Here is a 21474-nt window from a genome sequence, read left to right as displayed (position 1 = left end):
CCAAGCCTCCAGGCTACAGTGGGAGCTGTGGGCACAGAACCACCCAGCTGAGCACTGACAACCCCCAGGGTCAGGAGATATGAACAGAAATAGCCTAAAAGCCACCAGACTGGAGAGGGCTGGGATTGTTCAGTGGCAGATAACCTGAAGAGCAGGCTTCCTTCACTCAACCTATGAAATATGCAAGAGAAGACAAATATTACCAGTGGTTCCTTTCCCGCTTTATTTTTTAGCTGCTTTTTGGGTTTTACACAATGAACATGTATTACTTGTAGAAGAAAACAATGTGATCCTTTATGATAAAATCCATTTCAGCTTTAGCTTTTTTGAAAAAAAAAGCTGTTGTGGGCAGATGAACATCCAAGTACTGGGCACACCTCTAGCCCTCCCTCTTCCACTGAAGGCCATTGCCTGTTGCTAGAAAGTTCCTTCCCAGGTATGCAGCTTTCAGTTTCCACTTCAGAGGCCGCAGCGTCTGGGGAATGGACTGCCCCCAACACTAAAGGGAGTCAAATCTCTTTAATTCCCCACTCCTCAATAAGACGAAGTCCCTTCTTTAGGCCACTGATGGAAAACGTGGAACCCCCTTTTGATGGCGGCACGGCGTCCTCAGCCTTGACACAGCAGCTGGGGTTTGGGGTGTCCATGCACACCCCCAGCCTGGTGTCCCCACAGCTCTGGCCATCAGCTGTCTCTGCCACTGAACATCAGGGTTCGGTCAGAAGATGAAATCCCAAGGGGGACAGAGGTCAGCAGAGGAAGCTCAAAGAGAAAGGTGCTGTTTGCTTAGCCAGAAAACGGCTGCCAGGCGTTCACCGCTGAACTATGACCCTGTGGAGGTGAACCACCCCCGAGAGGAATCAGGCCCAGGCGATGCAAGGGTGCCAACAGGAGGGACGGGAGGAGCACGTACAGGTAACCTGTGAATACTGTGTCCAATTCCACCAATTAACATTTTAGACTTTCTTGAAGCTACTGATGAAAGCGTCACGCTTCAGTCTAAGTTAAACATCATCTAGTTCTGATTAGTAATGAAGAGGTGGCAGACACGCTATAGTCAGCTCTCACAGGGAAGAAAGCACAGCACTGACAGAAGGGACCTTGAAAAATAAAATCAAGGACGGCTTTTATTGATGTGCCCATCGAGCCACCCACAATTTGGAAGGCATGATGATGTTAATACAGTAATCATCACCAAAGCAAATTAAAATACAAAGGTCATCTGCGACAGCTTTGCAGTGACATGATGCCTTTATAAATTAAGGAAACTGGCTGCCCGTCACGGCAGCTCACTTCAGGGTCTTCACGAAATCTTCCCCCTTCTTGATGGAGGCCTTCAGCTCGGGAATGGCATCCGAGATCATCTTCTCCTCAAAAGAGGAGACTTGGCCAATGCCCAGGTTCTTCTCGATGCCCTTTTTCTGAGGGACAGAGGGAGATGGGAACATGTTAAAATGAAGTTTCCAGGAAAGTGCTTGTTACAGAAACCCCAACCTGTCACTTCATCAGCCCCGCCGAGGAGTCTGTCTACACCTGTGGGTTCTGGGTGCCTTGCTGGGGGCACCCTGCTGACAGGGTGGGTGGGACTGAGCTGCGGTCGGGAGTGTGAGGCTCAGAGTCAGAGGGTGCCAGGCAGGGGTCCCAGCACTGTCATTGCCTGGAAAAGTACCCTGGACAATGAATGACCTTCCAAATGTGTTTCCTTAGCTATAGAACAAGCACCATCTACCTCGGTGCACACGAGGACAGTGCGACAAGCACCCGGACGACAGGCACTCAATCATCAGGAACACTTCACAGTATTCTCCCCAACAGAGCCTGTTTCTGGGTTTTTGTCTCTCCCCGCAAGGTTGGTAAAGGACTGAAAACATTGTCACAGTCACCTGAATCAGGTGTCACTAAGTAGGTAAATGTCTGACATTGGCAAAAACAGATGTCTCTGCCACCGTCTCACCTCCAGAAACTGAGCAGTTTGTCTGGCGACAGCCTCAGTCCTCACCTCAACTCAATCCTCTCCTACTGCCTCCCCTGGCTCGAGGGCCTATGACAGCCGGGTGCGTCTCACCTGCAGGCCCCGCCACACCACACACCTGCACCGACACGAGGACAGAACTGCACTGTCGAGTGCCTGTCTCTCACCAAGGCCTGGGACCACAGCTGAAGGATCTTTCCACATTGGAGCATCTCTGAGAAAGGCCCTGGGGTGGCCCAAAGAGTCATGATACTTTCTGGTCACATGACGAAGGTAACCACACATCTGCCTGATTTCTGCCCACAGGTGAGAAATGGAAACTCGGCTTGAGGGCGTATGAGTGAGACCTAAGGGTTTCTGTTTGCTGAAGACTCAGGCTGTCTGGACAGGACACACTCTGGAGGAGGAATTGGGCCTAGCAGCCCCCGCAGTCAGAACAAGACTAACAAGGAGCAACAGGGAGGTGTTCAGGCAGGGTGGGGAGGCCTCCCTGGGCTGCCTGGAGATGGAGTGTCTCATCAGTCAACATTCCTGTGGCTGCTGGGCACCCGCTGTCAAACTGCGGGGAAGGAGACCCGCTTGCTGGGAGGTTCGCCCTTCACAGTCCATGATCCTCCCAGTTCTTTCTCAGGTGTGCGTCCACCCTCGAAAACCCCAGCACTTGCCAGGCAGGGACATGAGGTTACTGCACAAAGGGCTGGGGAGAGCTCCTGAGGCTTAAGCAGAGGGAACGCTCCTTCTTCCACAGTCAGAAGGACCCATGCCCGGATACGTACCCCAAGCAGCAGTGGCGTGGAGAAGTAGGTACATTCCGTTTCCTGTGACTTAACGAAGGAACATTCCACAACACCTTCCTTTCCATTCATTGCATCCACAAGGGAGAAGACGAAGCGGGCGCCCGCATACGCCATGGAGAGGGTAGCAGAGCCTAGGGGGGCACAGGCAGGTCAACCAGGCTGGCGCCACACCGTGATGCCCAGGTGAGTCATCCCGCCAGCCAAGAAACCTGCACACCTTCCAGCCTGACAGTCGAGAATTTCAGTCAGCACCCCTAATTTCTTTTTACTTATACATGAATGGTGTGGAATTGGCTCTGCCATCCTCAAAAATGACTCTTAACCCCACAAAGCAGGCCGAGCTGCCCTCTCACACAGGGATTTTCCACCAGGCAACTGCAAGTCAACACCGAAAAGGACCATCCGTGCCCAGGGACAAGCAGCATTTCTCCCCAACCCTGAGCTCTTGCAGGGCCTCACTGGCACCCAGCCCCGGGGCTGCCAAAGACTCTACCTGCTCCGGCTTTAGCCTTGACCACCTCCGTGCCGGCCTCCTGGATCCGCCCAGTGAGCGCCGTCAGCTGGTCCTGGGGAAAGTCCACCTTGGGGGTGCACTGCAAGCCAAGCGTGGGGTCAGTGAGTGGCTTCCAGCCCACGACTCCAGACCCACCGCCTCCCGCTCCCACTACTCCCGACCTCTCCTCTCCGTCCCATCACCAAGGCATGGGAAAGGTTTTCTGTAAAGAAGAAAAAGAAAACTTTTATAGAAAAATGACACACTACTCTGGGCACACTGCCTGTGGGGTAGCCCTGCTCCACAAGGAACAGCAAAAAAAAAAAAAATAAAAACATTAAAAAAACAAGACAAAGTCAAATCAACTCTGTTGGGAAGTGTGGTGAGTCCCCTACTCATTTGTTTTTTGAGGCCAGGGTCTTGCTCTGTCGCCCAGGCTTGAGTGGTGCAGCGGTACATCATAGCTCACTGCAGCCTCAACCTCCCAGGCTCAAGCAATCCTCCCGCTTCGGCCTCCCGAATGCTGGGATTACAAATATGAGCCACTGTGTCCAGCCCTGGACTCATTTTTGAAAAAAGCACCTCGCCTGCTCCGGCCTAACCAGTAACCCAGTGAGGTTCCCAACAGTGGTTCTCCTTGCGTGCTGGAGCTGGCGGGGCCCTGAGCAGCTTCCGCTCCAGGACTGACACCACCCTGCAGCAGAAGGGCGGGGCTGCCTATAACAGGAGCCATTCCAAAACCCTGCGCACGGTCAGGTCTTCTCCAGTCTGCCCGGACCGCCTCAGAGCAGGGCCTGGTAAAGGGGTTCCTGACCTGGAAGCCCCTCACAAGGTCACATGCGTATACCTGAGAGATCAGGGGGATGATGGTCTTCCCGGCATGGCCACCAATGACAGGGACGTTGACTCGAGCTGGATCCAAACCCTGGTGAACAAAGTGTGAAGCTGGATGAGTTAACAAGCTCTTTCAGTATGAAACATGTCACAGCCATCCACAGCCGCAACACTGGAAAAGCCCCGAGAACTCAGGGTGGAACAGCGAGCTGGGAGGAGGCCCTGTCCAGCCCCTGCTGCACTTGGATCTCCTGCCATGGTGCCCCAAAAGGCTGAGCATGAGCGCCAGCAGGTGCCGTGAGGGCTCGCCGCCATCTGGCAAGGCCACCGCAGGTCCTTCGTTCACAGTGAGCATTTGTGCCCACTGGGGATGGGCACAGGAGGATGCTGCCCCCTGCAGAGGCCCCCCCGCCAGGCCTGGCATCCTCTTTCCCAGAGCCGGCTCCACTCCCCAGGCACAAACCCAGACTCCTCCCCACACAGAACAATCCAAATTCCCTTTTCTTCAGGCCCCACGCAGCAAAATTCAAACCCATTCCAGGGCACCCAGGGGTGAGAAGTCTGGCGCCTCAAACAGTGATCGAGACAGAAAGAACAAACTGACTCTATGGGTCCAAACACCACAGTTCGAGGCAGGCTCATTTCTTAACCTGGAGGTACCACACCCCCAAGAATCTGTGAACCAGGTTTTTGTTTTGTTTTTTTAGACAGGTTCTCTTTTTAGACAGGTTCCTTTTAGATAGGTTCTCTATCTCCCAGGCTGGAGTGTAGTGGCACAATCTTGGCTGGCTGCAACCTCTGCCTCCTGGACTCAATCATCCTCCCACCTCAGCCTCTGAAGCAGCACACATCTCCACACCCAACTTATGTTTTTTAAATGTTTTGTAGAGATGGGGTGTTGCCATGTTGCCCAGACTGGTCCTGAACTCCCAGGCTCAAGTCATCCTCCTGTGTTGGCTTCCCAAAGTGCTGGGATTCCAGGCATGCACCACTGCACCCGGCTGAACCAAGTATTTCTTAAAACAGACAATAACCTGGTGGGAGTAATGGCAGGGAGGGAACAACCACCTGCCCCAATGGCCATGGCCGCTCAAGAGCCCAGCCCTAGGTTGGGAAATGAGGCTGGCCTGGGAGAGGGAGGATCAGTCTCATGCACGGGCAAAGCAGGATCAGCTTCATGGAGCTGGGGACCAAAGACCTGAGAGGTTTAGCTTGGCTGTGTGTAAGCACACAGGTGCGGGCACTGTGCGGTCACTAGGGACATGGGGCGGAAGGGACACAGCCCTGCTTTCCAGAGGCCTGTCCTCGAATACAAGACTCCCAGAAATGGATGTTCCAATGGTGCGTGCTAAGACAGGGGACAGGGCAGCTCTGCAGCAAAGGGGAACGTGGCATTGGCCTGGGAGGTCCTGGAGTCATGTTGAAAGGGAATATGGCAGGTGAGAGGATGAGGGAGGAACCAGCCTTTGGAAGTTTAAGGATTGATATGCATTCTTGATACGATACAGGAAATTTCCAGAAGGTCAGGCAGCCGGGGGTAATGACAGTCCACTTCACTGTTGGAGGCGGGGCCAGGGGATCTCACAAGGGCCAAGGTACCCTTGTCCCCAACTCTTAACAGTGAAGCTTCAAGGCTGAGACAGGACTGCCCAACAGGACTTCCTGTGAGGACAGAGGAGCCATATGTGGCCACAGAGCATCTTAAATGTGGTTTGTGTGGAAGAGGGATACAATTTTAATGTTATTTAACCATAAATAGCCACATGTAGCTAGTGGCAGCTGTGGTGCAGGGCAGGACTAGGGCCTGGGGTATGCCCAGCCCTGAGAGCCCACGAGAATGAACTCTGTTGCCTCCAGGACGCCAGGGGCTGTGCCTCTGGAGGTGGGAGGTGGTACCCTGCCTGGTGTGTCCACTTCCAGACTGTGGCAATCCCAGGGGAACTCTGTACATACCTGTGCCCACCTGCTCACTCAAACTGTCTTTTATTCTTTTTTTTTAAGAGACAGGGTTTTGCTCTGTCACCCAGGCTGGAGTGCAGTGGTGCAATCACAGCTCACTGCAGTCTCAAGTGGCCCTCCCACCTCAGCCTCCCAAAGTGCTGGGATGACAGGCATGAGCCACCGTGCCTGGCTTAAACTGTCTCTCGGACTCAAGTCTCTCTCCCATTCCATGGAACTCCAAGGCCTGGGGCCATGCCTTTCGAACCTCTCTGATCCCCACACCTGTAACAGAGCCCCAGCACCAGGCCCTCAGGTACGTGCTGCCGTGTCTGCACCTCTAACTCCTCAGAAGCAGATGTGCCTGGCACTCAGGAGTAAAATGGAGGCTGAGGGTGCTGCGTGTGCACTTCCCACCACGCCGTGCGCATAACCTCAAATCTGCCATCAGAACGAAAAGGGCTGAAGTTCAAGAGGAATCCTTTCTGGGGCCAAAGGAAGTGGTTCTGCAGGCTCCACAATGGAAGCGAGTTGAAAGCAGGCTGTGTAAGGCACTGAGGACTCCAGGCCTGGCACTGGCACCAAATCAAGCCGACCTCAAGCCACACCCAGCAGCTCAGTCTCAGTCCAGCAGCCCAAGGGGCCAGGCCCGGACTCTCCAGGGTAAGGTACCACAGGCAACCCAAAAAAGTCAGTGCCAGGGACCAGGGCCAACAACAATTCTGATACTTTGGGACTTCCGCCACTTTCCTCAGTTCTTCATGTTTGTTAATTTTCCCACCCTTTATCTAGTGGCCAGCAGGTAAATCCACCTAGGACCAGTTTTCAGTGGGAAGGAGAAAGGGGAGGACTGGGGGAGCCCCGTCCAAGTCCAGCCACTGAGAAGCCCAGAGAAGGTTGTGAACCCACAGTGCTCTCGGCGAGAAGGAAGACAGCGAGAGCCGGGAGACAGACGCTGGCCAGAGTTGCCGCCGGTTGGGGCCAGGTGCCCGGAACCCACAGGAAACACGGGGGCTGCTTCCACCAAGAGGGCGAACTCTCAACACACTGAAAACCCCCAAGTGACATGCGACCTGGGCAGGCCCTAGTGTCTTCCATGCCCGTAAATGAGCACAGGTGGCGGGAGAAGTTCAGAAAGGTCACCTGAGCAACACTCACGCCGCCCTTACCTTCAGCTCTGCAACAAAGGTGTTGGCTCTGACGATGTCCAGGGTCGTCACGCCGAAGATCTTGCTGGGGTTGTACACTCCGTGCTTCTTGAAAACTTCTGCTGTGATGGGGATGGTGGAGTTAACCTAGGACATCCAAGAGACAGGCGTGGCTTGCCCTAGGTTCCAAGAGCAGGGCCAAGCCACAGAAGGAAAAGGGCTTTTTGTCAGACCTTCCCAAGGGTCTAACTAGTCCAAAGACGCCACATTAACCTGCCCTGTCTGATAACTGTGTACTGGCAAGCCACCCGCCACAAAGGACAGGCCACACCACGTGAACAAAGAAACCCTTAACTGTAGAGGATGCTTCTTCCCTTGGTGGCCCTTCAGCTATCAGCTGAAATGTGTGATGATGCCTTCACAGGCCACCTTCCGTGCGGCCGGGACTCACAGCGGCAGGGCCACTCCTGATGGGAGGGCGGCGCACAGTGGCTGTGTGCTCCAAGGAAGCAGGTCCACTGGCAGCTTGTTCCCTCTGTGCTACGACCCTGGCCAGGTCATCCTAACTCCCCGGGACCCAGTTTTTTCTTCTGTAAGCGGGAGAAATGACGACCTCATGAAGTCGTTGTAAAGACTAAACGACTTCATGCAGGGCGAGTGCCAAACACATCACCCGGCACACCAGAAGATGACATGAAGGCAAGGTTTCTATCAGGCAATGGCGAGCTCACTAACAAAGGGAACAGCAGCTCTCTACTTGTGACCCACCACCGTGAGGAGGGCGAGCTTCTGGGGAAGGCAGGACCCTCAGAGGCCAGGAGCACGAGCTCTGCATGCCTGCTGGCTTCCACACCTCTCAGTGACATCACGGTCCCTGCCCCTTCACCTCAATCGATCCTCATCCTCAGACACCAGGACCCAGGCTCTGCCGGGAAGGAGCAGTGAGGGGGCTGCTGTTAAACGAGCACAAGGCCCAGCAGGTCAAGCTGGGGAACCACGGCCACCCTCAATGAGGGCGTGGCACTCAACGCTTCTGAGAGTAAGCAAAATCCAGTGAGTGGGGCCTGGGGGCTGTATGTGTCTACGACTGTGAGTGAAGGGATGGGGACGACAGGCCCAGGAATGGAAATCCTGAGGAGAATGCAGACAGTCCCACCTTATCCATGGTTTCACTTTCTGCTGTGTTAATTACCAGCAGTCAACTGAGGTCTGAACTTACTACATGGAAAATTTCAGAAATAAATAACTCATGGGTTTTAAACCGGCTGGGCACAGTGGCTCATGCCTGTAATCCCCACACTCTGGGAGGCCGAGGCGGGAGGATCACCTGAGGCTGGGAGTTTGAGACCAGCCTGGCCAACATGGTGAAATCCCATTTCTACTAAAAATACAAAAATTAGCTGGGCATCGTGGCGGGCGCCTGTAATCCCAGCTACTCAGGAGGCTGAGGCAGGAGAATTACTTGAACCCGGGAGGCAGAGGTTGCAGTGAGCCAAGGTCGCACCATTGCACTCCGACCTGGGCAACAGAGCCAAAAAAAAAAAAAAGAAAAAAAAAATACCAAAAACAAACCAAAAAAACTGCATGCCATCCTGAGTAGCAGGATGAACTCTGGCTCCATCCCGCCCAGGACAGGGGTCAACCCTTTGCCCAGCATACTCATGCGTCTACACCACCTGTCCCTGAGTCACTTAGGAGCCATCTTGGTTATCGGAGCAGCTGTTGAGAGATCACAATGCTTGTGTTCCAGTTGCCTTCTTTTACTTTATAATGGCCCCAAAGCGCAAGAATAGTGATGCTGGCGATTTGGAGAAATCAGAGAAGTCATTAAGTACTTCCCTTAAGCAAGAAGGCAAAAGTTCCTGACTAAAAGGAAATAAATAACTTTTATTATAGTCTCTTGTAATGATTGTTTTACCATTAGTTGTTGTTAATCTCTCACTGTGCCTAGTTTATGAATTAACTTATCATAGGTGTGTATGCCTAGGAAAACACATGGTACATACAGGGCTCAGTACTTTCCACAATTTCAGGCACCTACTGGGCTCTTGGAACATACTGCCCTGGGTAAGTAGGAGCTACTGTGTCAAAAAGGGAATCAATGGGCCACCACAATCACGGCCGAAAGGAGCCTTGAGAATGGATTTCTCTTTAGTGAGGAAACTAAAGCAGAGAGAGATGGGATCTGCCCAAAGCTCGCGGCTGTGACAACGCTCCCAATGCTCGTTCAGTTCATGCCGGAAGGGGTCCCTAGGAAACGCACGGACGGGCCTCTGCTTAGTGCACCCGACCTCTCCATCTCAGCCCCTTCATCTGTGTAGCCCCCAACTCCCCAGCACATCAGCAGCCTCTGCTGCAAATCATGAGCCTTCCACGCACTGTCAGCGCCTAAGCGCCCGCCACAGCTGCAAGGGCCGGGCGCTGCCACACTCACCGGATTGGCAATGATGCAGATCATGGCTTCTGGGCAGTGCTGAGCACAGGCAGCAGCCAGGGTGGCCACAATCGTGGCATTGGTGTTAAACAGGTCGTCCCGGGTCATGCCTGGAAATGATCCGATATGAGATGTTAACAGAGAACACCACAAATTTCCAGACAGGCAGAATGTGCTGAGCGTCAGCTGTTACAGGAAATTTAGCCACTCAAGGTCCTCGTTTCAAGTCAGTCTCTCTTGCAGGGTAAACGATCCAGCACGATGAGTGCCAGAAGTGAGGTCTGTGTGGGTGGAGTGGGGAGGACAATATCTGAGGACCATAGAGGTTTAATAAGAACCCCCGAGGTAGTGTGGGGCTGAGGAGAGGGAACGGCGTCTGTGCACAGAGGCACAGGGAAATGGCAAGACGACTTTGATCCTAGGCCAACAAAGAGATGTGACCTTTACCCCACAGGCAACGGGAGCTGGTGGCATTTTCCCTACGAAAAAGCAACCGGATTAAACCCACTTTTAACAGAAAATGGGTTTAATCCCCACATCTTCAAGTGGGGAGGTACCAGACAAGGCTTTCAAACACAAACCTGGTTTTCTGGGGACTCCGGCCGGAATAACTACCACATCACAGCCTTTTAGGCAGTCAGGCAGCTGTTCAGGTCCGAGGTAGCCTAGAACACACACCCCAAAAGAGAAATGTTACCGCTTCTGATTCAGAGAGGCCTGGAAAGTTCAGCCCTGGCCTTAATGCCAACTAATGGCCTCGAGAAAGGCTAGAAGCCCCACCTGTAACGTGACTTCCTTCTGTTAACGACTACTGCCCTGCGAGCTGACAATCCCTGTGGCAGGAACCCTCCCCTTCTACCCTGCTTTCCCCAACCTCTCCTTGCCCAGGCCCCAGCTAGAATGGGTCAAGCCCTCCAGGTTTCCACAAAAGCAAACTGAGCCACTGCTTGTCTTCATCCTACTCGTGAGCATTGTAAGTCACTCTTGGCTTCCAGTCAGAATGAGGAGCTGCTCGTTTTCCACCACCATCCTGATGAAAACTCCTTTTTTTTTTTTTGAGATGGAGTCTTGCTCTGTCACCCAGGCTGGAGTGCAGTGGTACAATCTTGGCTCACTGCAACCTCCACACCTCCCGGCTTCATGTGATTCTCCTGTTTCAGCCTCCCAAGTAGCTGGGATTACAGGCGTGCACCACCACCTTTGGTTTAATTTCTGTATTTTTAGTAGAGAAGGGGTTTCACCAGGTTGGCCAGGCTGGTTTTGAACTCCTGAACTCAAGTGATCCACCCACCTTGGCCTCCCAAAGTACTGGGATTACAGGTGTGAGCCACTGTGTCGGCCCAAACTCCTTGATCAGAAGGCAATGAAGGCCAGGAAAGGAAACACCCTGTGCTGACAGACTCTAAATATTACTATTTCGTTTACTCCTATCATCTGAAGGAAAAAGTATGTTTTCAAAGATTTCAGGGAAATTTGCTAAAATATCCAAAATCTGCTTTGATCTTGACTTTTTCCTTAATGCAGGAGCCTTCTTAACCCAAATATACAGCCCAAAAGAAAATGGGCAACCCGTTCAGAGAACTCTGGAAGGTGCATGAACATAAAATTTGCCAGGCAGCCTCCCCAGTTATTTACACCAACTTAAGACTCATGTAAACGCCATCAGACACGGTATCCTCATATGCTGTCGGAGGGGAAAGAAATCAGTAGAACCTTTCTGGAAAGCAATTTGGAGCTTTATAGTAAATGCTTTGAAATATTCATACCTACTAATTCTATGTTTAGAACTCTAAGACTTAAACAAGATGTAAAGACAAAGATACGTACTGTAGCTTATATTAATATATTTATATTTACAGAAGCAAACAGGAATCAGTCAATGGTCAACAGCGGAGCTATCATAAATGATAAATTACAGCTTTAAAAATAATTTTATCAAGAAGTTGGGCTGGGCACAGTTGCTCATGCCCGTAATTCCAGCACTTTGGGAGGCCGAGGTGGGTGGATCACTTGAGGTCAGGAGTTCTAGACCAGTCTGGCCAACATAGTGAAACCCCGTCTCTACTAAAAACACAAAAAGTAGCCAGGCACGGTGGCACGCGCCTGTGGTCCCAGCTACTCGGGAGGCTGAGGTAGGAGAATCACTTGAACCCAGGATGGGGAGGTTGCAGTAAGCCAAGATTGTGCCACTGTATTCCATCTGGGAGACAGAGCAAGATACTCTGTCTCAAAAAAAAAAAAAAAAAAAAAAAGAATTTGGTGACATGCAAAACTGTTGATATATTGCGAAGTTTAAATAAACAGCATATATAAATATATATATTTATGGATGATATTATTTTTGAGACAGGGTCTCACTCTCTCACCTAGGCTGAAGTGCAGTGGTGCAATCAGGGCTGACTGTAGCCTCAACCTCCTGGGCTCAAGTAATCCTCCTACCTTAGCCTCCCAAGTAGCTGGGATGACAGGTACGCACTATCACGCCTGGCTAGTTGTACTTTTTGTCGAGATAGGGGTCTCGCCATGTTGCCTGGACTGATCTTGAACTCCTGGACTCAAGTAATCCTCCTGACTTGGCCTCCCAAAGTGCTGGGATTATAGGCATGAGCCGCTGCATTGAGTCCAGTGAATCATTTCCCGACAACATTTACTGAATATCCGACACTGCCTTCCACGGACAGGCAGGTTTCCCAAAGAGGCCGTGCTTTTTGAGAAGCTGGCAAGACAACGCTGGGGTAGAGGGAAGGCAGCCCGCAGCTGGGACCACCACCTTACTGTCCCCAAATCCTCACCACAGGTTGCTGACACTTCCCTCTTCTCCATCTTCATACAACTTTTCAAATCAGAAAAAGTAGAAAATGGGATGATTAGGGTACCTCACATTTCTAAAAGACACTGCTATTTCAATTTTTACAGACCCAAGTCCAACAGGGTGTAATTACTTGTAAAAGTTAAATTTAAAACAAACAGAGAAACCCCAGGTCTCTAAACATTTAGTTTCATCTAAGAATCTTACTGAAAACTCAGATCCTGGCCTACTGGGGACAGGAGGCAAGTCTCCAGGGTCACGCGCCCAGTACCTTTCACAACGGCTTTGGTCTCGATGTGGCTCAGATCTGCGGCCACTCCGGGTGTGTGCGCGATATCATAGAGGGTCAGGCGGCTCACCAAGGGGCTGTTCTTCAGGAGAAGTGAAAGCGGCTGCCCGATGCCTCCAGAGGCCCCTAGCACGGCTACTTTAGCATTGTTCTAAAAAAGAGGCACAGAGAAAGGACTCTTAGGACGAAATGAGCATGAAAAGGATTCACATGGTATCCTGTAAAAATATTGCACTTGGCCTCTTTTTACTGCAGTTGCCAAAGCCAGATACAATCATTGTATTTGTATCAGTCTCATTCTGGAAGAATTCAGGACCTTCATTCCAAAGGTCCACTTTCAAATGGGGAGAATTTACGCCTGTAGAGGCTGTGATACTCAGGGCACTTCAAAACCCTCCTGAAAGATGAGGAACAAGCTGGACTCCATCAGGCAGCTGGACTGGTAATAGCAGCCTTACCTCCAACCTGCAGCTTTACAAACTATGAACACACTGAGTGCCTAGCAACAGGCCTCCTGGTAACTGAGGCTGCAGGAAGATTCCTGCTGGCTCTGGAGGAGACAGGTAATGAGATGCATTAGGGGCAGAAAGAACACTGTCACAGAGGCCCCTTGTGCAAGAGGGCAGACAAGGGTGCGGCGATCAACTCCCTGCAGGGGTGGGGAATCAGGGAAGGTTCATCCAGGCAGCAAACTTGTGGCTGGAGCCTCAGGCAGGATGAGTAGCGCCTAACAAGAGGGGGAAGGGGTTATGTACATGGGGAAAGGCTCCAACCCTCCTAGGCGAGTCAGATCTGTCATCTTGGGCTCCAGTATCTCATACCGTTTCTCCAGCCTAGGTGTGTATCAGAGCCACCTGCTGAGCTAATGAAGCCCACCCAAGACTAGGCTCCTGGAAGCGGGATGGGGCTTAGGCCTTGGCATTTTTGCCATTTTCCCCAGATGATTTTGATATCAAACAGTTTGAGAATCACTGTTTCATACCAGGCTAATCAGAAGAACAGGCAGCAAAGTAACAGCTGGCCCTGGGCATTTCAGCTTGGAACAGTTAGGAAAGTGATGGGGTGAAAGTGACCCGGCCCCACATCCGGCAATCGCTCCTGTGAGCCCCGCAATTGGCAATCACTCCCGTTATTCAAAGGCACTCTTACCCTCTATGTCTCACTCAAGGTCTGACCAAAATTCCAGCTACCCCCAGGGAGCTTGTTTCTGATCTAAAATCACAAATGAGAAGCAGAGCCGATTCCTGGTAGGCAGGCAGCTGCCAGTGGGGGAAGAGGCAAACCAAGTGGCAGACACAGGAACTCCTGGCACCGTGTGTGGTCATCTGAGGTCTGACAGCATCACTGCACAATCTTCTACAGTAGCTGAGGCCAGCTAATAACAGGCTTTGGTTATCAGAAACCAAAACCAAACAAACCAAAATCCGAACCAAGACGCTTACACGGTGCGTTTCTGCTCCGGAAATTAAACTGTGGAAGTGCACACAACCCACATTTGAATTCAAACAGGTTTTTGAGTTTCAAGTTGCTTTAAAGGTGAACCCCTGGCTGCCTGGAAACTTGAACCTGTCAGACCCGCTCAGAACCTGAGGTCGGGCAGCCTCATCCACTTCTGGATCTTCAACTCTCACTCCCACATCTTGTGTGAGTCTTGGGGACTCCCAAATCCCAGTTCTGCATTCCCAGCTCTGTTAGGCACTCCATGGGTTCCACAAACTCATTTGTCCATTGATCCTGCCCCCAACCTCCATCCCTGGTCCCAAATGGCACTTGTGTTCACTGAACGTAAACTTTTAGAACCATCTTCTGCCGCCTCCTTCTTATCAGAGACATCAAATCAGGACATGAAGAACTTGGCAGCTCAACCTCCCTCCTGACCCACTCCTCCTCTTCATTCTATTCCATTATCTAACTTAGGTACCCAGCGACACCTCCGAAGCACCCTTCCCCAAAATCAAAGTTTTAATCATTTCACTCTTGTGCTCAAATATCTAGCTGGCATGGTGGTGTGCACCTGTAGTCCCAGCTACTCAGAAGGCTGAGGTGGGAGGATCACTTGAGCCCAGGAGCTGAGGCTACCATGAGCCATGCTGGTGCCATTGCACTCCAGCCTGGGCAACAGAGCAGGATTCCATCTCTTTAAAAAATATCTTCTGGGCTGGGCGCAGTGGCTCACACCTGTAATCCCAGAACTTTGGGAGGCTGAGGTGAGTGGATCACCTGAGGTCAGGAGTTCGAGACCAGCCTGGCTTCAACATGCAAAACCTCATTCAAAACATGGTACCAGCCGGGCATGTGCTTGCAACCCCAGCCGCCCAGGAGGCTGAGGAGGTCTGCTTGAACTCCAGGAGGCTGAGGCTGCAGCTCATGGAGATCAGCCACTGCACTCCAGCTGGGCAACAGAGCAAGATTCTGCCCAAAAAAAAAAAAAAAAAAAAAAATCTTCCAAAGCTTTCATGCCTCCAGCATTCAGCTTAGGCAGTGGTTTTACAGGAGTACCCAGGACAATCCCACCAGGGCTTGAGGATGAAGATGCTTTTGTGTGAGCATTTTTTTTGAGATGGAGTCTCACCATTTCAGGCTGGGAGTGCAGTGAGTCATCTTGGCTCACTCTGCAAGCTTGCCTCCTGTCTACGCCATTCTCCTGCCTCCCCAGCCAGTTTGGAGTAGCTGGGACTACAGGCTCACCGCGTCTGCCACTTTGTATTTTAGTAGAGACGGGTTTCACCCAGCCAGCCATGGATGGTCTTGATCTCTGACCTCGATCCCTCCCCACCCCGGGGCCTCCCAAAAGCAAGTAGGGATTACAGGCGGGAGCCCACCATGCCTGGCCAGATCTTTTCTTTTTGAGATAGGGTCTCCCTCTGTCGCCCGGGCTGGAGTGCAGTGGTGCGATCTTGGCTCAGTGCAACCTCTGCCTTTTCGGTTCAAGCCATCCTCCCCACCTTAGCTGTAGCTGGGGCTACAGGTGTGCACCACCATGCTCGGCTAATTTTCGTTTTTTTTGTTTATAGAAATGAAGTTTTGCCACATTGCCCAGGCTGGTCTCAAACTTCTGAGCTCAAGTGATCCTCCCACCATAGTCTCCAAAGTGCTGGGACTGCAGGTGTGAGCCACCAAGCCCGGCCTGTCTCTATCTTTATCTAACAAAGAATTAATCTTTACCAAGAAATGGACTGACCTGCGCCCTCACTAGGGCACTTAAATGGATCAGTCCCACGTGTATACAAGGTGAACACAACATGGGGGAGGGAGGCGAAGAGGACTGTTTCACTGATTGCTTTCACTGTGTCAGGGTGATGTCACTGTTTGTATATTACAGGACGTCATCAGCTTAAGTTAATATTTACAAAACCACGATGCTTAAGTAGTGTAATCTTTACCATGCTTTGCAATGAGATGAAAATCTTTGGTGGTCCGGAGGTTAGATCATGATCTCCTTGTCAAAGAGCTGTCTTCCAGACCTGCTGACCTTTGCTGGGGGGCAGAGTGGCTACCAACAGCACACTGCTTGGCAACTGTGTTGAAAACGGACATACAGTAACACCGTCTTTATCTGTAAGTTTTAACACCTTATAATGTGTTATGTTTGTTTTAAAATTTTGACTTCAGTTTATATTGTAATGTATATATTAGTACATATATGTATCAGTAAATATATTGGAGCTATGTGCTTTCTACATTTTTACTATTAAAGATACAGGCTCTAGCTGGGCGCAGTGGCTCACACCTGTAATCCCAGCACTTTGGGAGGCTGAGGCGGGTGGATCACCTGAGGTTGGGAGTTTGAGACCAGTGCGACCAACATGGAGAAACCTTGTCTCTACTAAATATACGAAATTAGCCAGGCGTGGTGGTGCCTGCCTGTAATCCCAGCTACTCAGGAGGCTGAGGCAGGAGAATGGCTTGAACCCAGGAAGCGGAGGTGAGCCGAGATCGCACCACTGCACTCCAGCCTGGGCAACAAGAGCAGAACTCCGTCTCAAAAACAAAAACAAAAAACAAGATCCAAAGTCTGGAGACCACTGCACCATGGGCTCGAGTCCATCTCTCTTTCTGCTTTCATCAGCTACCCTCTCAACAACGTTGCTTGTATGACCAACAGGCATTTTAAAATGAACATATCTAAAACTCAGCTCCCAGCTGGGTGCAGTGGCTCACACCTGTAATCCCAGCACTTTGAGAGGCCGAGGTAAGTGGATCACTTGAGGTTAGGAGTTGGAGACCAACCTGGCCAACATGGTGAAACCCCATCTCTACTAAAAATACAAAAAAAATTAGTTGGGCATGGTGGCAGCACCTGTAATCCGAGCTACTGGGGAGGCTGAGGTGAGAGAATCACTTGAGCCCAGGAAGCAGAGGCTACAGTGAGCCGAGATCACGTCACTGTACTCCAGTCTGGGTGACAGAGCGAGACTCTGTCTCAATAAATAAATAAATAAATAAAACTGAGCTCCTGATATCTTCTCCCTGCCTAAACCCACTCTCTTCCATAAGTCTTGCCTATCTATTTCAGCCCAACTCCAAGGCCCCATACCTTGGTGTCATCCATGACCCTTATCCAATCACAGATCAGCAAACCCTTCTGGTACCATCAACAAACACCCAGAATGTAACCATTTCTTACCACCTGCACCTAGATGACCACACTGAACTCCTAATTCACCTTTTTCTCGCTTCTAAGACCATCTTGCTAATTGGAAGGAAGAGCAAGTCATTATGCAGCTGAAAACCCTCAAATGGCCACCCTATTTCTGAGAAAAAAACGAAAATTTTACAAGGCCTGTTCTGTTACCTCCACTGCTTTCTCTGAACTACCCTAGCCTCATGTTCTCAAACCTTAGAGGCATGCCCCATGCTTCTCCAAGGGCTCTCAGCTACGTCCTGAGACGTATCCCGTACCTGGAATACTCTTTCCATATGGTGTGATCTCTGCTTCCTTCAGACTTTTACTCAAACATCTCATTCTGGGTGAGCCTACCCTGGCTGATGTAAAATTGCTACCCTTGGTTGGGAGTGGTGGCCCATGCCTGTAATCCTAGCACTCTGGGAGGCCAAGGAGGAGACCAGCCCGGCCAGAGGCAGGAGGATCACTTGAGCCCAGGAGTTAGTTGCAGTGAGCTGAGATGGCGCCCACTGCACTCCAGCCTAGAAGACAGAGTGAGACTCTGTCGGGACCAACCTGGCCAACATGGTGAAACCCCGTCTCTACTAAAAATACAAAAATTAGCGGGGTGTGGTGGCGCACGCCTGTAGTTCCAACTACTCAGGAGGCTGAGGTAGCAGAATCGCTTGAACCTGGGAGGCAGAGGTTACAGTGAGCTGAGATCATGCCACTGCATTCCAGTCTGGCGACAGAGAGACTTTGCCTCAAAATAAATAAATAAATAAATAAAATTGGTACCCTCTTCCCTAACACAAGCACCCTACAATCCCCATTTTTCCTGTATGTTCATCACTATTTTAAGATACCTTATAGTGGGGCAATAAGTAAAATATCTAGTAATTTCCATGAGAGCAGGGACTTCTGTTTTGTTCACCGATGTATTTCCAGTACCTAGCTTAATAAATATGTCACATATCTGAAGGGCCTACCAAAACTCAACCTCTCCCGGGACATCATTCTTCCCTGTCCTACCTTCGGTCGGCTGCCCCTCCCCCACACTTCATCGCCTCCTGTTCTAAGCTCACTCATTCCCTAAGACCTTCATCGCCTCCACCTACCCTAAATTTACTCATTCCCTAAGACCTTCATCGCCTCCACCTGTCCTAAGTCTACTCATTCCCTAAGACCTTCATCACCTCCACCTGTCCTAAGTCTACTCATTCCCTAAGACCTTCATCACCTCCACCTGTCCTACTCGTTTCTGTCCCAAGTACCACTTCTCACTTAATTTGGTATCCCCTGCAGCACCCAGCATAGTCGTTGGCAAGCACAGGAACTTAATGGACTTATCTGTATACAGCTGGGCCCCTACTTTACCACAGCTCAAAAGCATTTGGTACATTCAACTTACGATGGGGTTGCGTGTGGGAAGCCAATGCGAGTTGAAAATATACAAAGTTAAACTCGCCTTTTGACTTAGGATATTATCAACTTGCGATGGGTACGGGAAACAGCCATCAATCCAGGAGCATTTGTATTTATTTTTCAAATGAACTGGATGTACAGGAAACCGGAGGAGAGAAGTTCAATGATAAATTTGGATTCCCCTTTAAAATTACCTCCCTCCTGGGTGTCGTAATTAAAAGGCAATGCGGGCACCTCCTGGGTTCTCAAACTTAGGTTTAATTAATTAGATTCACTTGGTAAAAATGCCGAAACCCCGGTCTTATGCTTCTTCAATGAGACCAGGCCTCTGTTTTTTATTAGCTTTCTGGTGATTCTGACACGCAGCAGAGTTTAAGAACCACCGTTCTAGAAGATGGCTAAAAATAGCCTAGGCTTAAGTGGTCGCTGGCCAAGTCAAGCACTGTGTTAAGACACCTGGCGGCAGGCTCAGTCCGCCCACAGTAGGAGAGATCCTCCAGAAAGGTTAAGATGAAGCCGTCTTCAGGTCAGAAGCGCTGAATTCTAATCCTCTGGCCAGATGACTGTGTAACCCTGGCCCAGTTCTCTAGCCTCGGTTTGTCCATACTATGGAGTCAGAAATTATACGATTTCTTTTATTCACGCACAACTCACACGGATGCTGCAAGAAGGAGATTAGCTATATTAAACCAAAGAAAAACTGCAGGAAAAAACGTAAGTTTACTTTCAGATCCAGAGCCCCGGTTTCCTAACCTTGAAGGCGTGCAGGCCCTCTGGGGAATCTGGGAGACCTGGGGGGAGCCCTGCCAAATAAATGGACCGGCCCTGGAGCGGGACTACCTCGCCCCCTTCTCCCCGGCTTTCTCCCCCGCATCTGCAGGCCAGTGTCAGGGCCTGCCCCGGGCGCCACAATCTCCAGCCAGTGCCGGGCAGCCCTGCGGTCCAGGCTGGCCTGGAGAGGGTCAGAGCTGCTCGCGAACCGGGGACGCACGTGGCCCGGCCCGGGCCGGGGCGGGGGGGTGCTCCGCCTGCAAGCCGCCCCTCGTCGGGCCTACCTGGGCCGAGGTGCTGAAGCTGCGGCGGAGAGCAGCGCTGGCAGGCCGGGCGAGGGCGGAAAGCATGGCTGGAGCGGGAGGGGCGCCGACGGACAGACACAGGAGCTGCTGACAGGCAAGTGACTCCAACGACCTCCACACTCCGCAGCGGTCCCGGCTCTGCTCCGTGGGGCCTCGCGAGAGTGACCGGACTTCCGGTCGCGCTCACCTCCGGGATTTCGTGAGATCACGGCCACTTCCGGGAGTCGGAAAGGAAGGTTCCGGGACGCCCCTGGCAACCGTGGTGTTTGGCTGGGTCATAGCGTGGCCGGTGGGGGACCTGTGGTCGGAGTGGGAGGGGCAGTCCGCACCCAAGAGGTAGAAGAGGACGGGCTTTAGGCTGGAAGCGCCTTAGAGGAGCCATTTTTCCAGGTGGGGTCCCACGCAGAGAGGCTCGGACAGGGAACCTGGCCAGAGTCGCGCAGCCCGGGAGGTGGAGTGAGTCCCAGACCCGAGACCCTGTCCTCACCCAAACCCATCCCTTCCGCCCCTGGAGACCAGCGGGGGCTCTGAGCTCCGGAAAGGCACGGGTTGGGGAGGCTGAGAGTCCTTGGGCGGGGTGGGAGGAAGGGGTCATCTCCTCAGATCCGGGCCGTCGTCCCCCAGGTTGCAGAGACCCTTGGGTTCGTACAAAAAATTCATACAAAAAATACAAAAAATTAGCCGGGCGTCGTGGCGTACGCCTGTAATTTCAGTTACTTGGGAGACTGAGGCAAGAGAATCGCTTGAATCTGGGAGGCAGAGGCCAAGATTGCGCCAATGCACTCCAGCCTGGGCAACAAGAGCAAAACTCTGTCTTGGGGAAAATAAAAAGTATCAATACAAGAGAGTTTATGGCGACTGTTGTACTCTCCTTCCTCTCTTCCACTTCTTTATTGAACTGCTAAGATATGCCAGCCTGGCTGGGGGCAGTGGCTCACGCCTGTAATCCCAACATAGCAAGACCCAATCTCTATATTTCATTTTTAAAAGAAAAAAAATTTTCAAAAAAGATACGCCAGCCCAATTTGGGAGCTGAGTGTTCTGCTGAGAACAGGATCTACACATTCTTTGCCTTTAGGGAGCTCAGTCTAGTGGGAGAGACAAGTAAATTGCAAGCAGCCCAAATGAACAACAATAGAAGTGTGAAGTGCTGTAGGGACGCAGAGGAGGTACGTTTAACCCAGGATTGGGATGGGGGTAGGCGCTGTGTGAGAGAGGACCTTCCAAAGCTGAGATGTGGCCCCATATAGTGGGTCATGCCTGTAATTCTAGCACTTTGGGAGGCCAAGGCCGGAGGATTGCTTGAGGCCAGAAGTGTGAGACTAACCTGGGCAACATAGTGAGACCCCCCATCTCTCTCTCTATATATGTATATATAATAGATTTTTTTAATGTTAATTTTTATTTTTTTGAGACAGAGTCTTTGTCATCCAGGCTGGAGTGCAGTGCACAATCTCTGCTCACTGCAGCCTCTGCCTCCCAGATTCAAGCAGTTCTCCTGCCTTATTCTCCTGAGTAGCTGAGATTAGCGCGCCATCACACTTGGCTAATTTTTTGTGTTTTTAGTACAGACGGGGTTTCACCATGTTGATCAGACTGGTCTCGAACTCCTGACCTCGTGATCCACCCTTTCAGCCTCCCAAAGAGCTGGGA

General features: G+C 51.3%; 2 protein-coding genes across 11 annotated transcripts in view; one reads left to right on the top strand and one right to left on the bottom strand.

Moving 5' to 3' along the window:
* Positions 1 to 208: 208 nt before the first annotated feature.
* On the bottom strand, positions 209 to 20089 carry MDH2 (malate dehydrogenase 2). The gene is made up of 9 exons (XM_003895851.3): positions 19801 to 20089; positions 12697 to 12865; positions 10198 to 10281; positions 9617 to 9726; positions 7204 to 7329; positions 4110 to 4187; positions 3263 to 3362; positions 2749 to 2900; positions 209 to 1421 (listed from the first exon to the last, which is right to left on the bottom strand). The coding sequence occupies exons 1-9, from the start codon at positions 19864 to 19866 to the stop codon at positions 1290 to 1292; spliced, it is 1017 nt and encodes a 338-aa protein (XP_003895900.1). The 5' UTR covers positions 19867 to 20089; the 3' UTR covers positions 209 to 1289.
* Positions 18990 to 21474, top strand: part of LOC101003586 (serine/threonine/tyrosine-interacting-like protein 1) — a 41781-nt gene continuing 39296 nt past the window's right edge. For 4 of the 10 annotated variants that reach the window (XM_031664906.1, XM_031664905.1, XM_031664903.1 and 1 more), the window contains exon 1: positions 19992 to 20211. The gene's annotated coding sequence lies outside the window, so the exon portion shown is untranslated. Of the gene's footprint in view, positions 19460 to 19991; positions 20278 to 21474 lie in introns of those variants that run through there. The other 6 variants (XM_031664910.1, XM_031664907.1, XM_031664904.1 and 3 more) reach the window with 4 other exon arrangements.

The sequence above is a fragment of the Papio anubis genome, chromosome 4 (genome assembly GCF_008728515.1).
Source record: "Papio anubis isolate 15944 chromosome 4, Panubis1.0, whole genome shotgun sequence".
NCBI classification, from domain to species: Eukaryota; Metazoa; Chordata; class Mammalia; order Primates; family Cercopithecidae; genus Papio; species Papio anubis.
The sequence above is the reverse complement of the archived record's forward strand: the minus strand, read 5'-3'. Positions and strand labels throughout refer to the sequence as shown.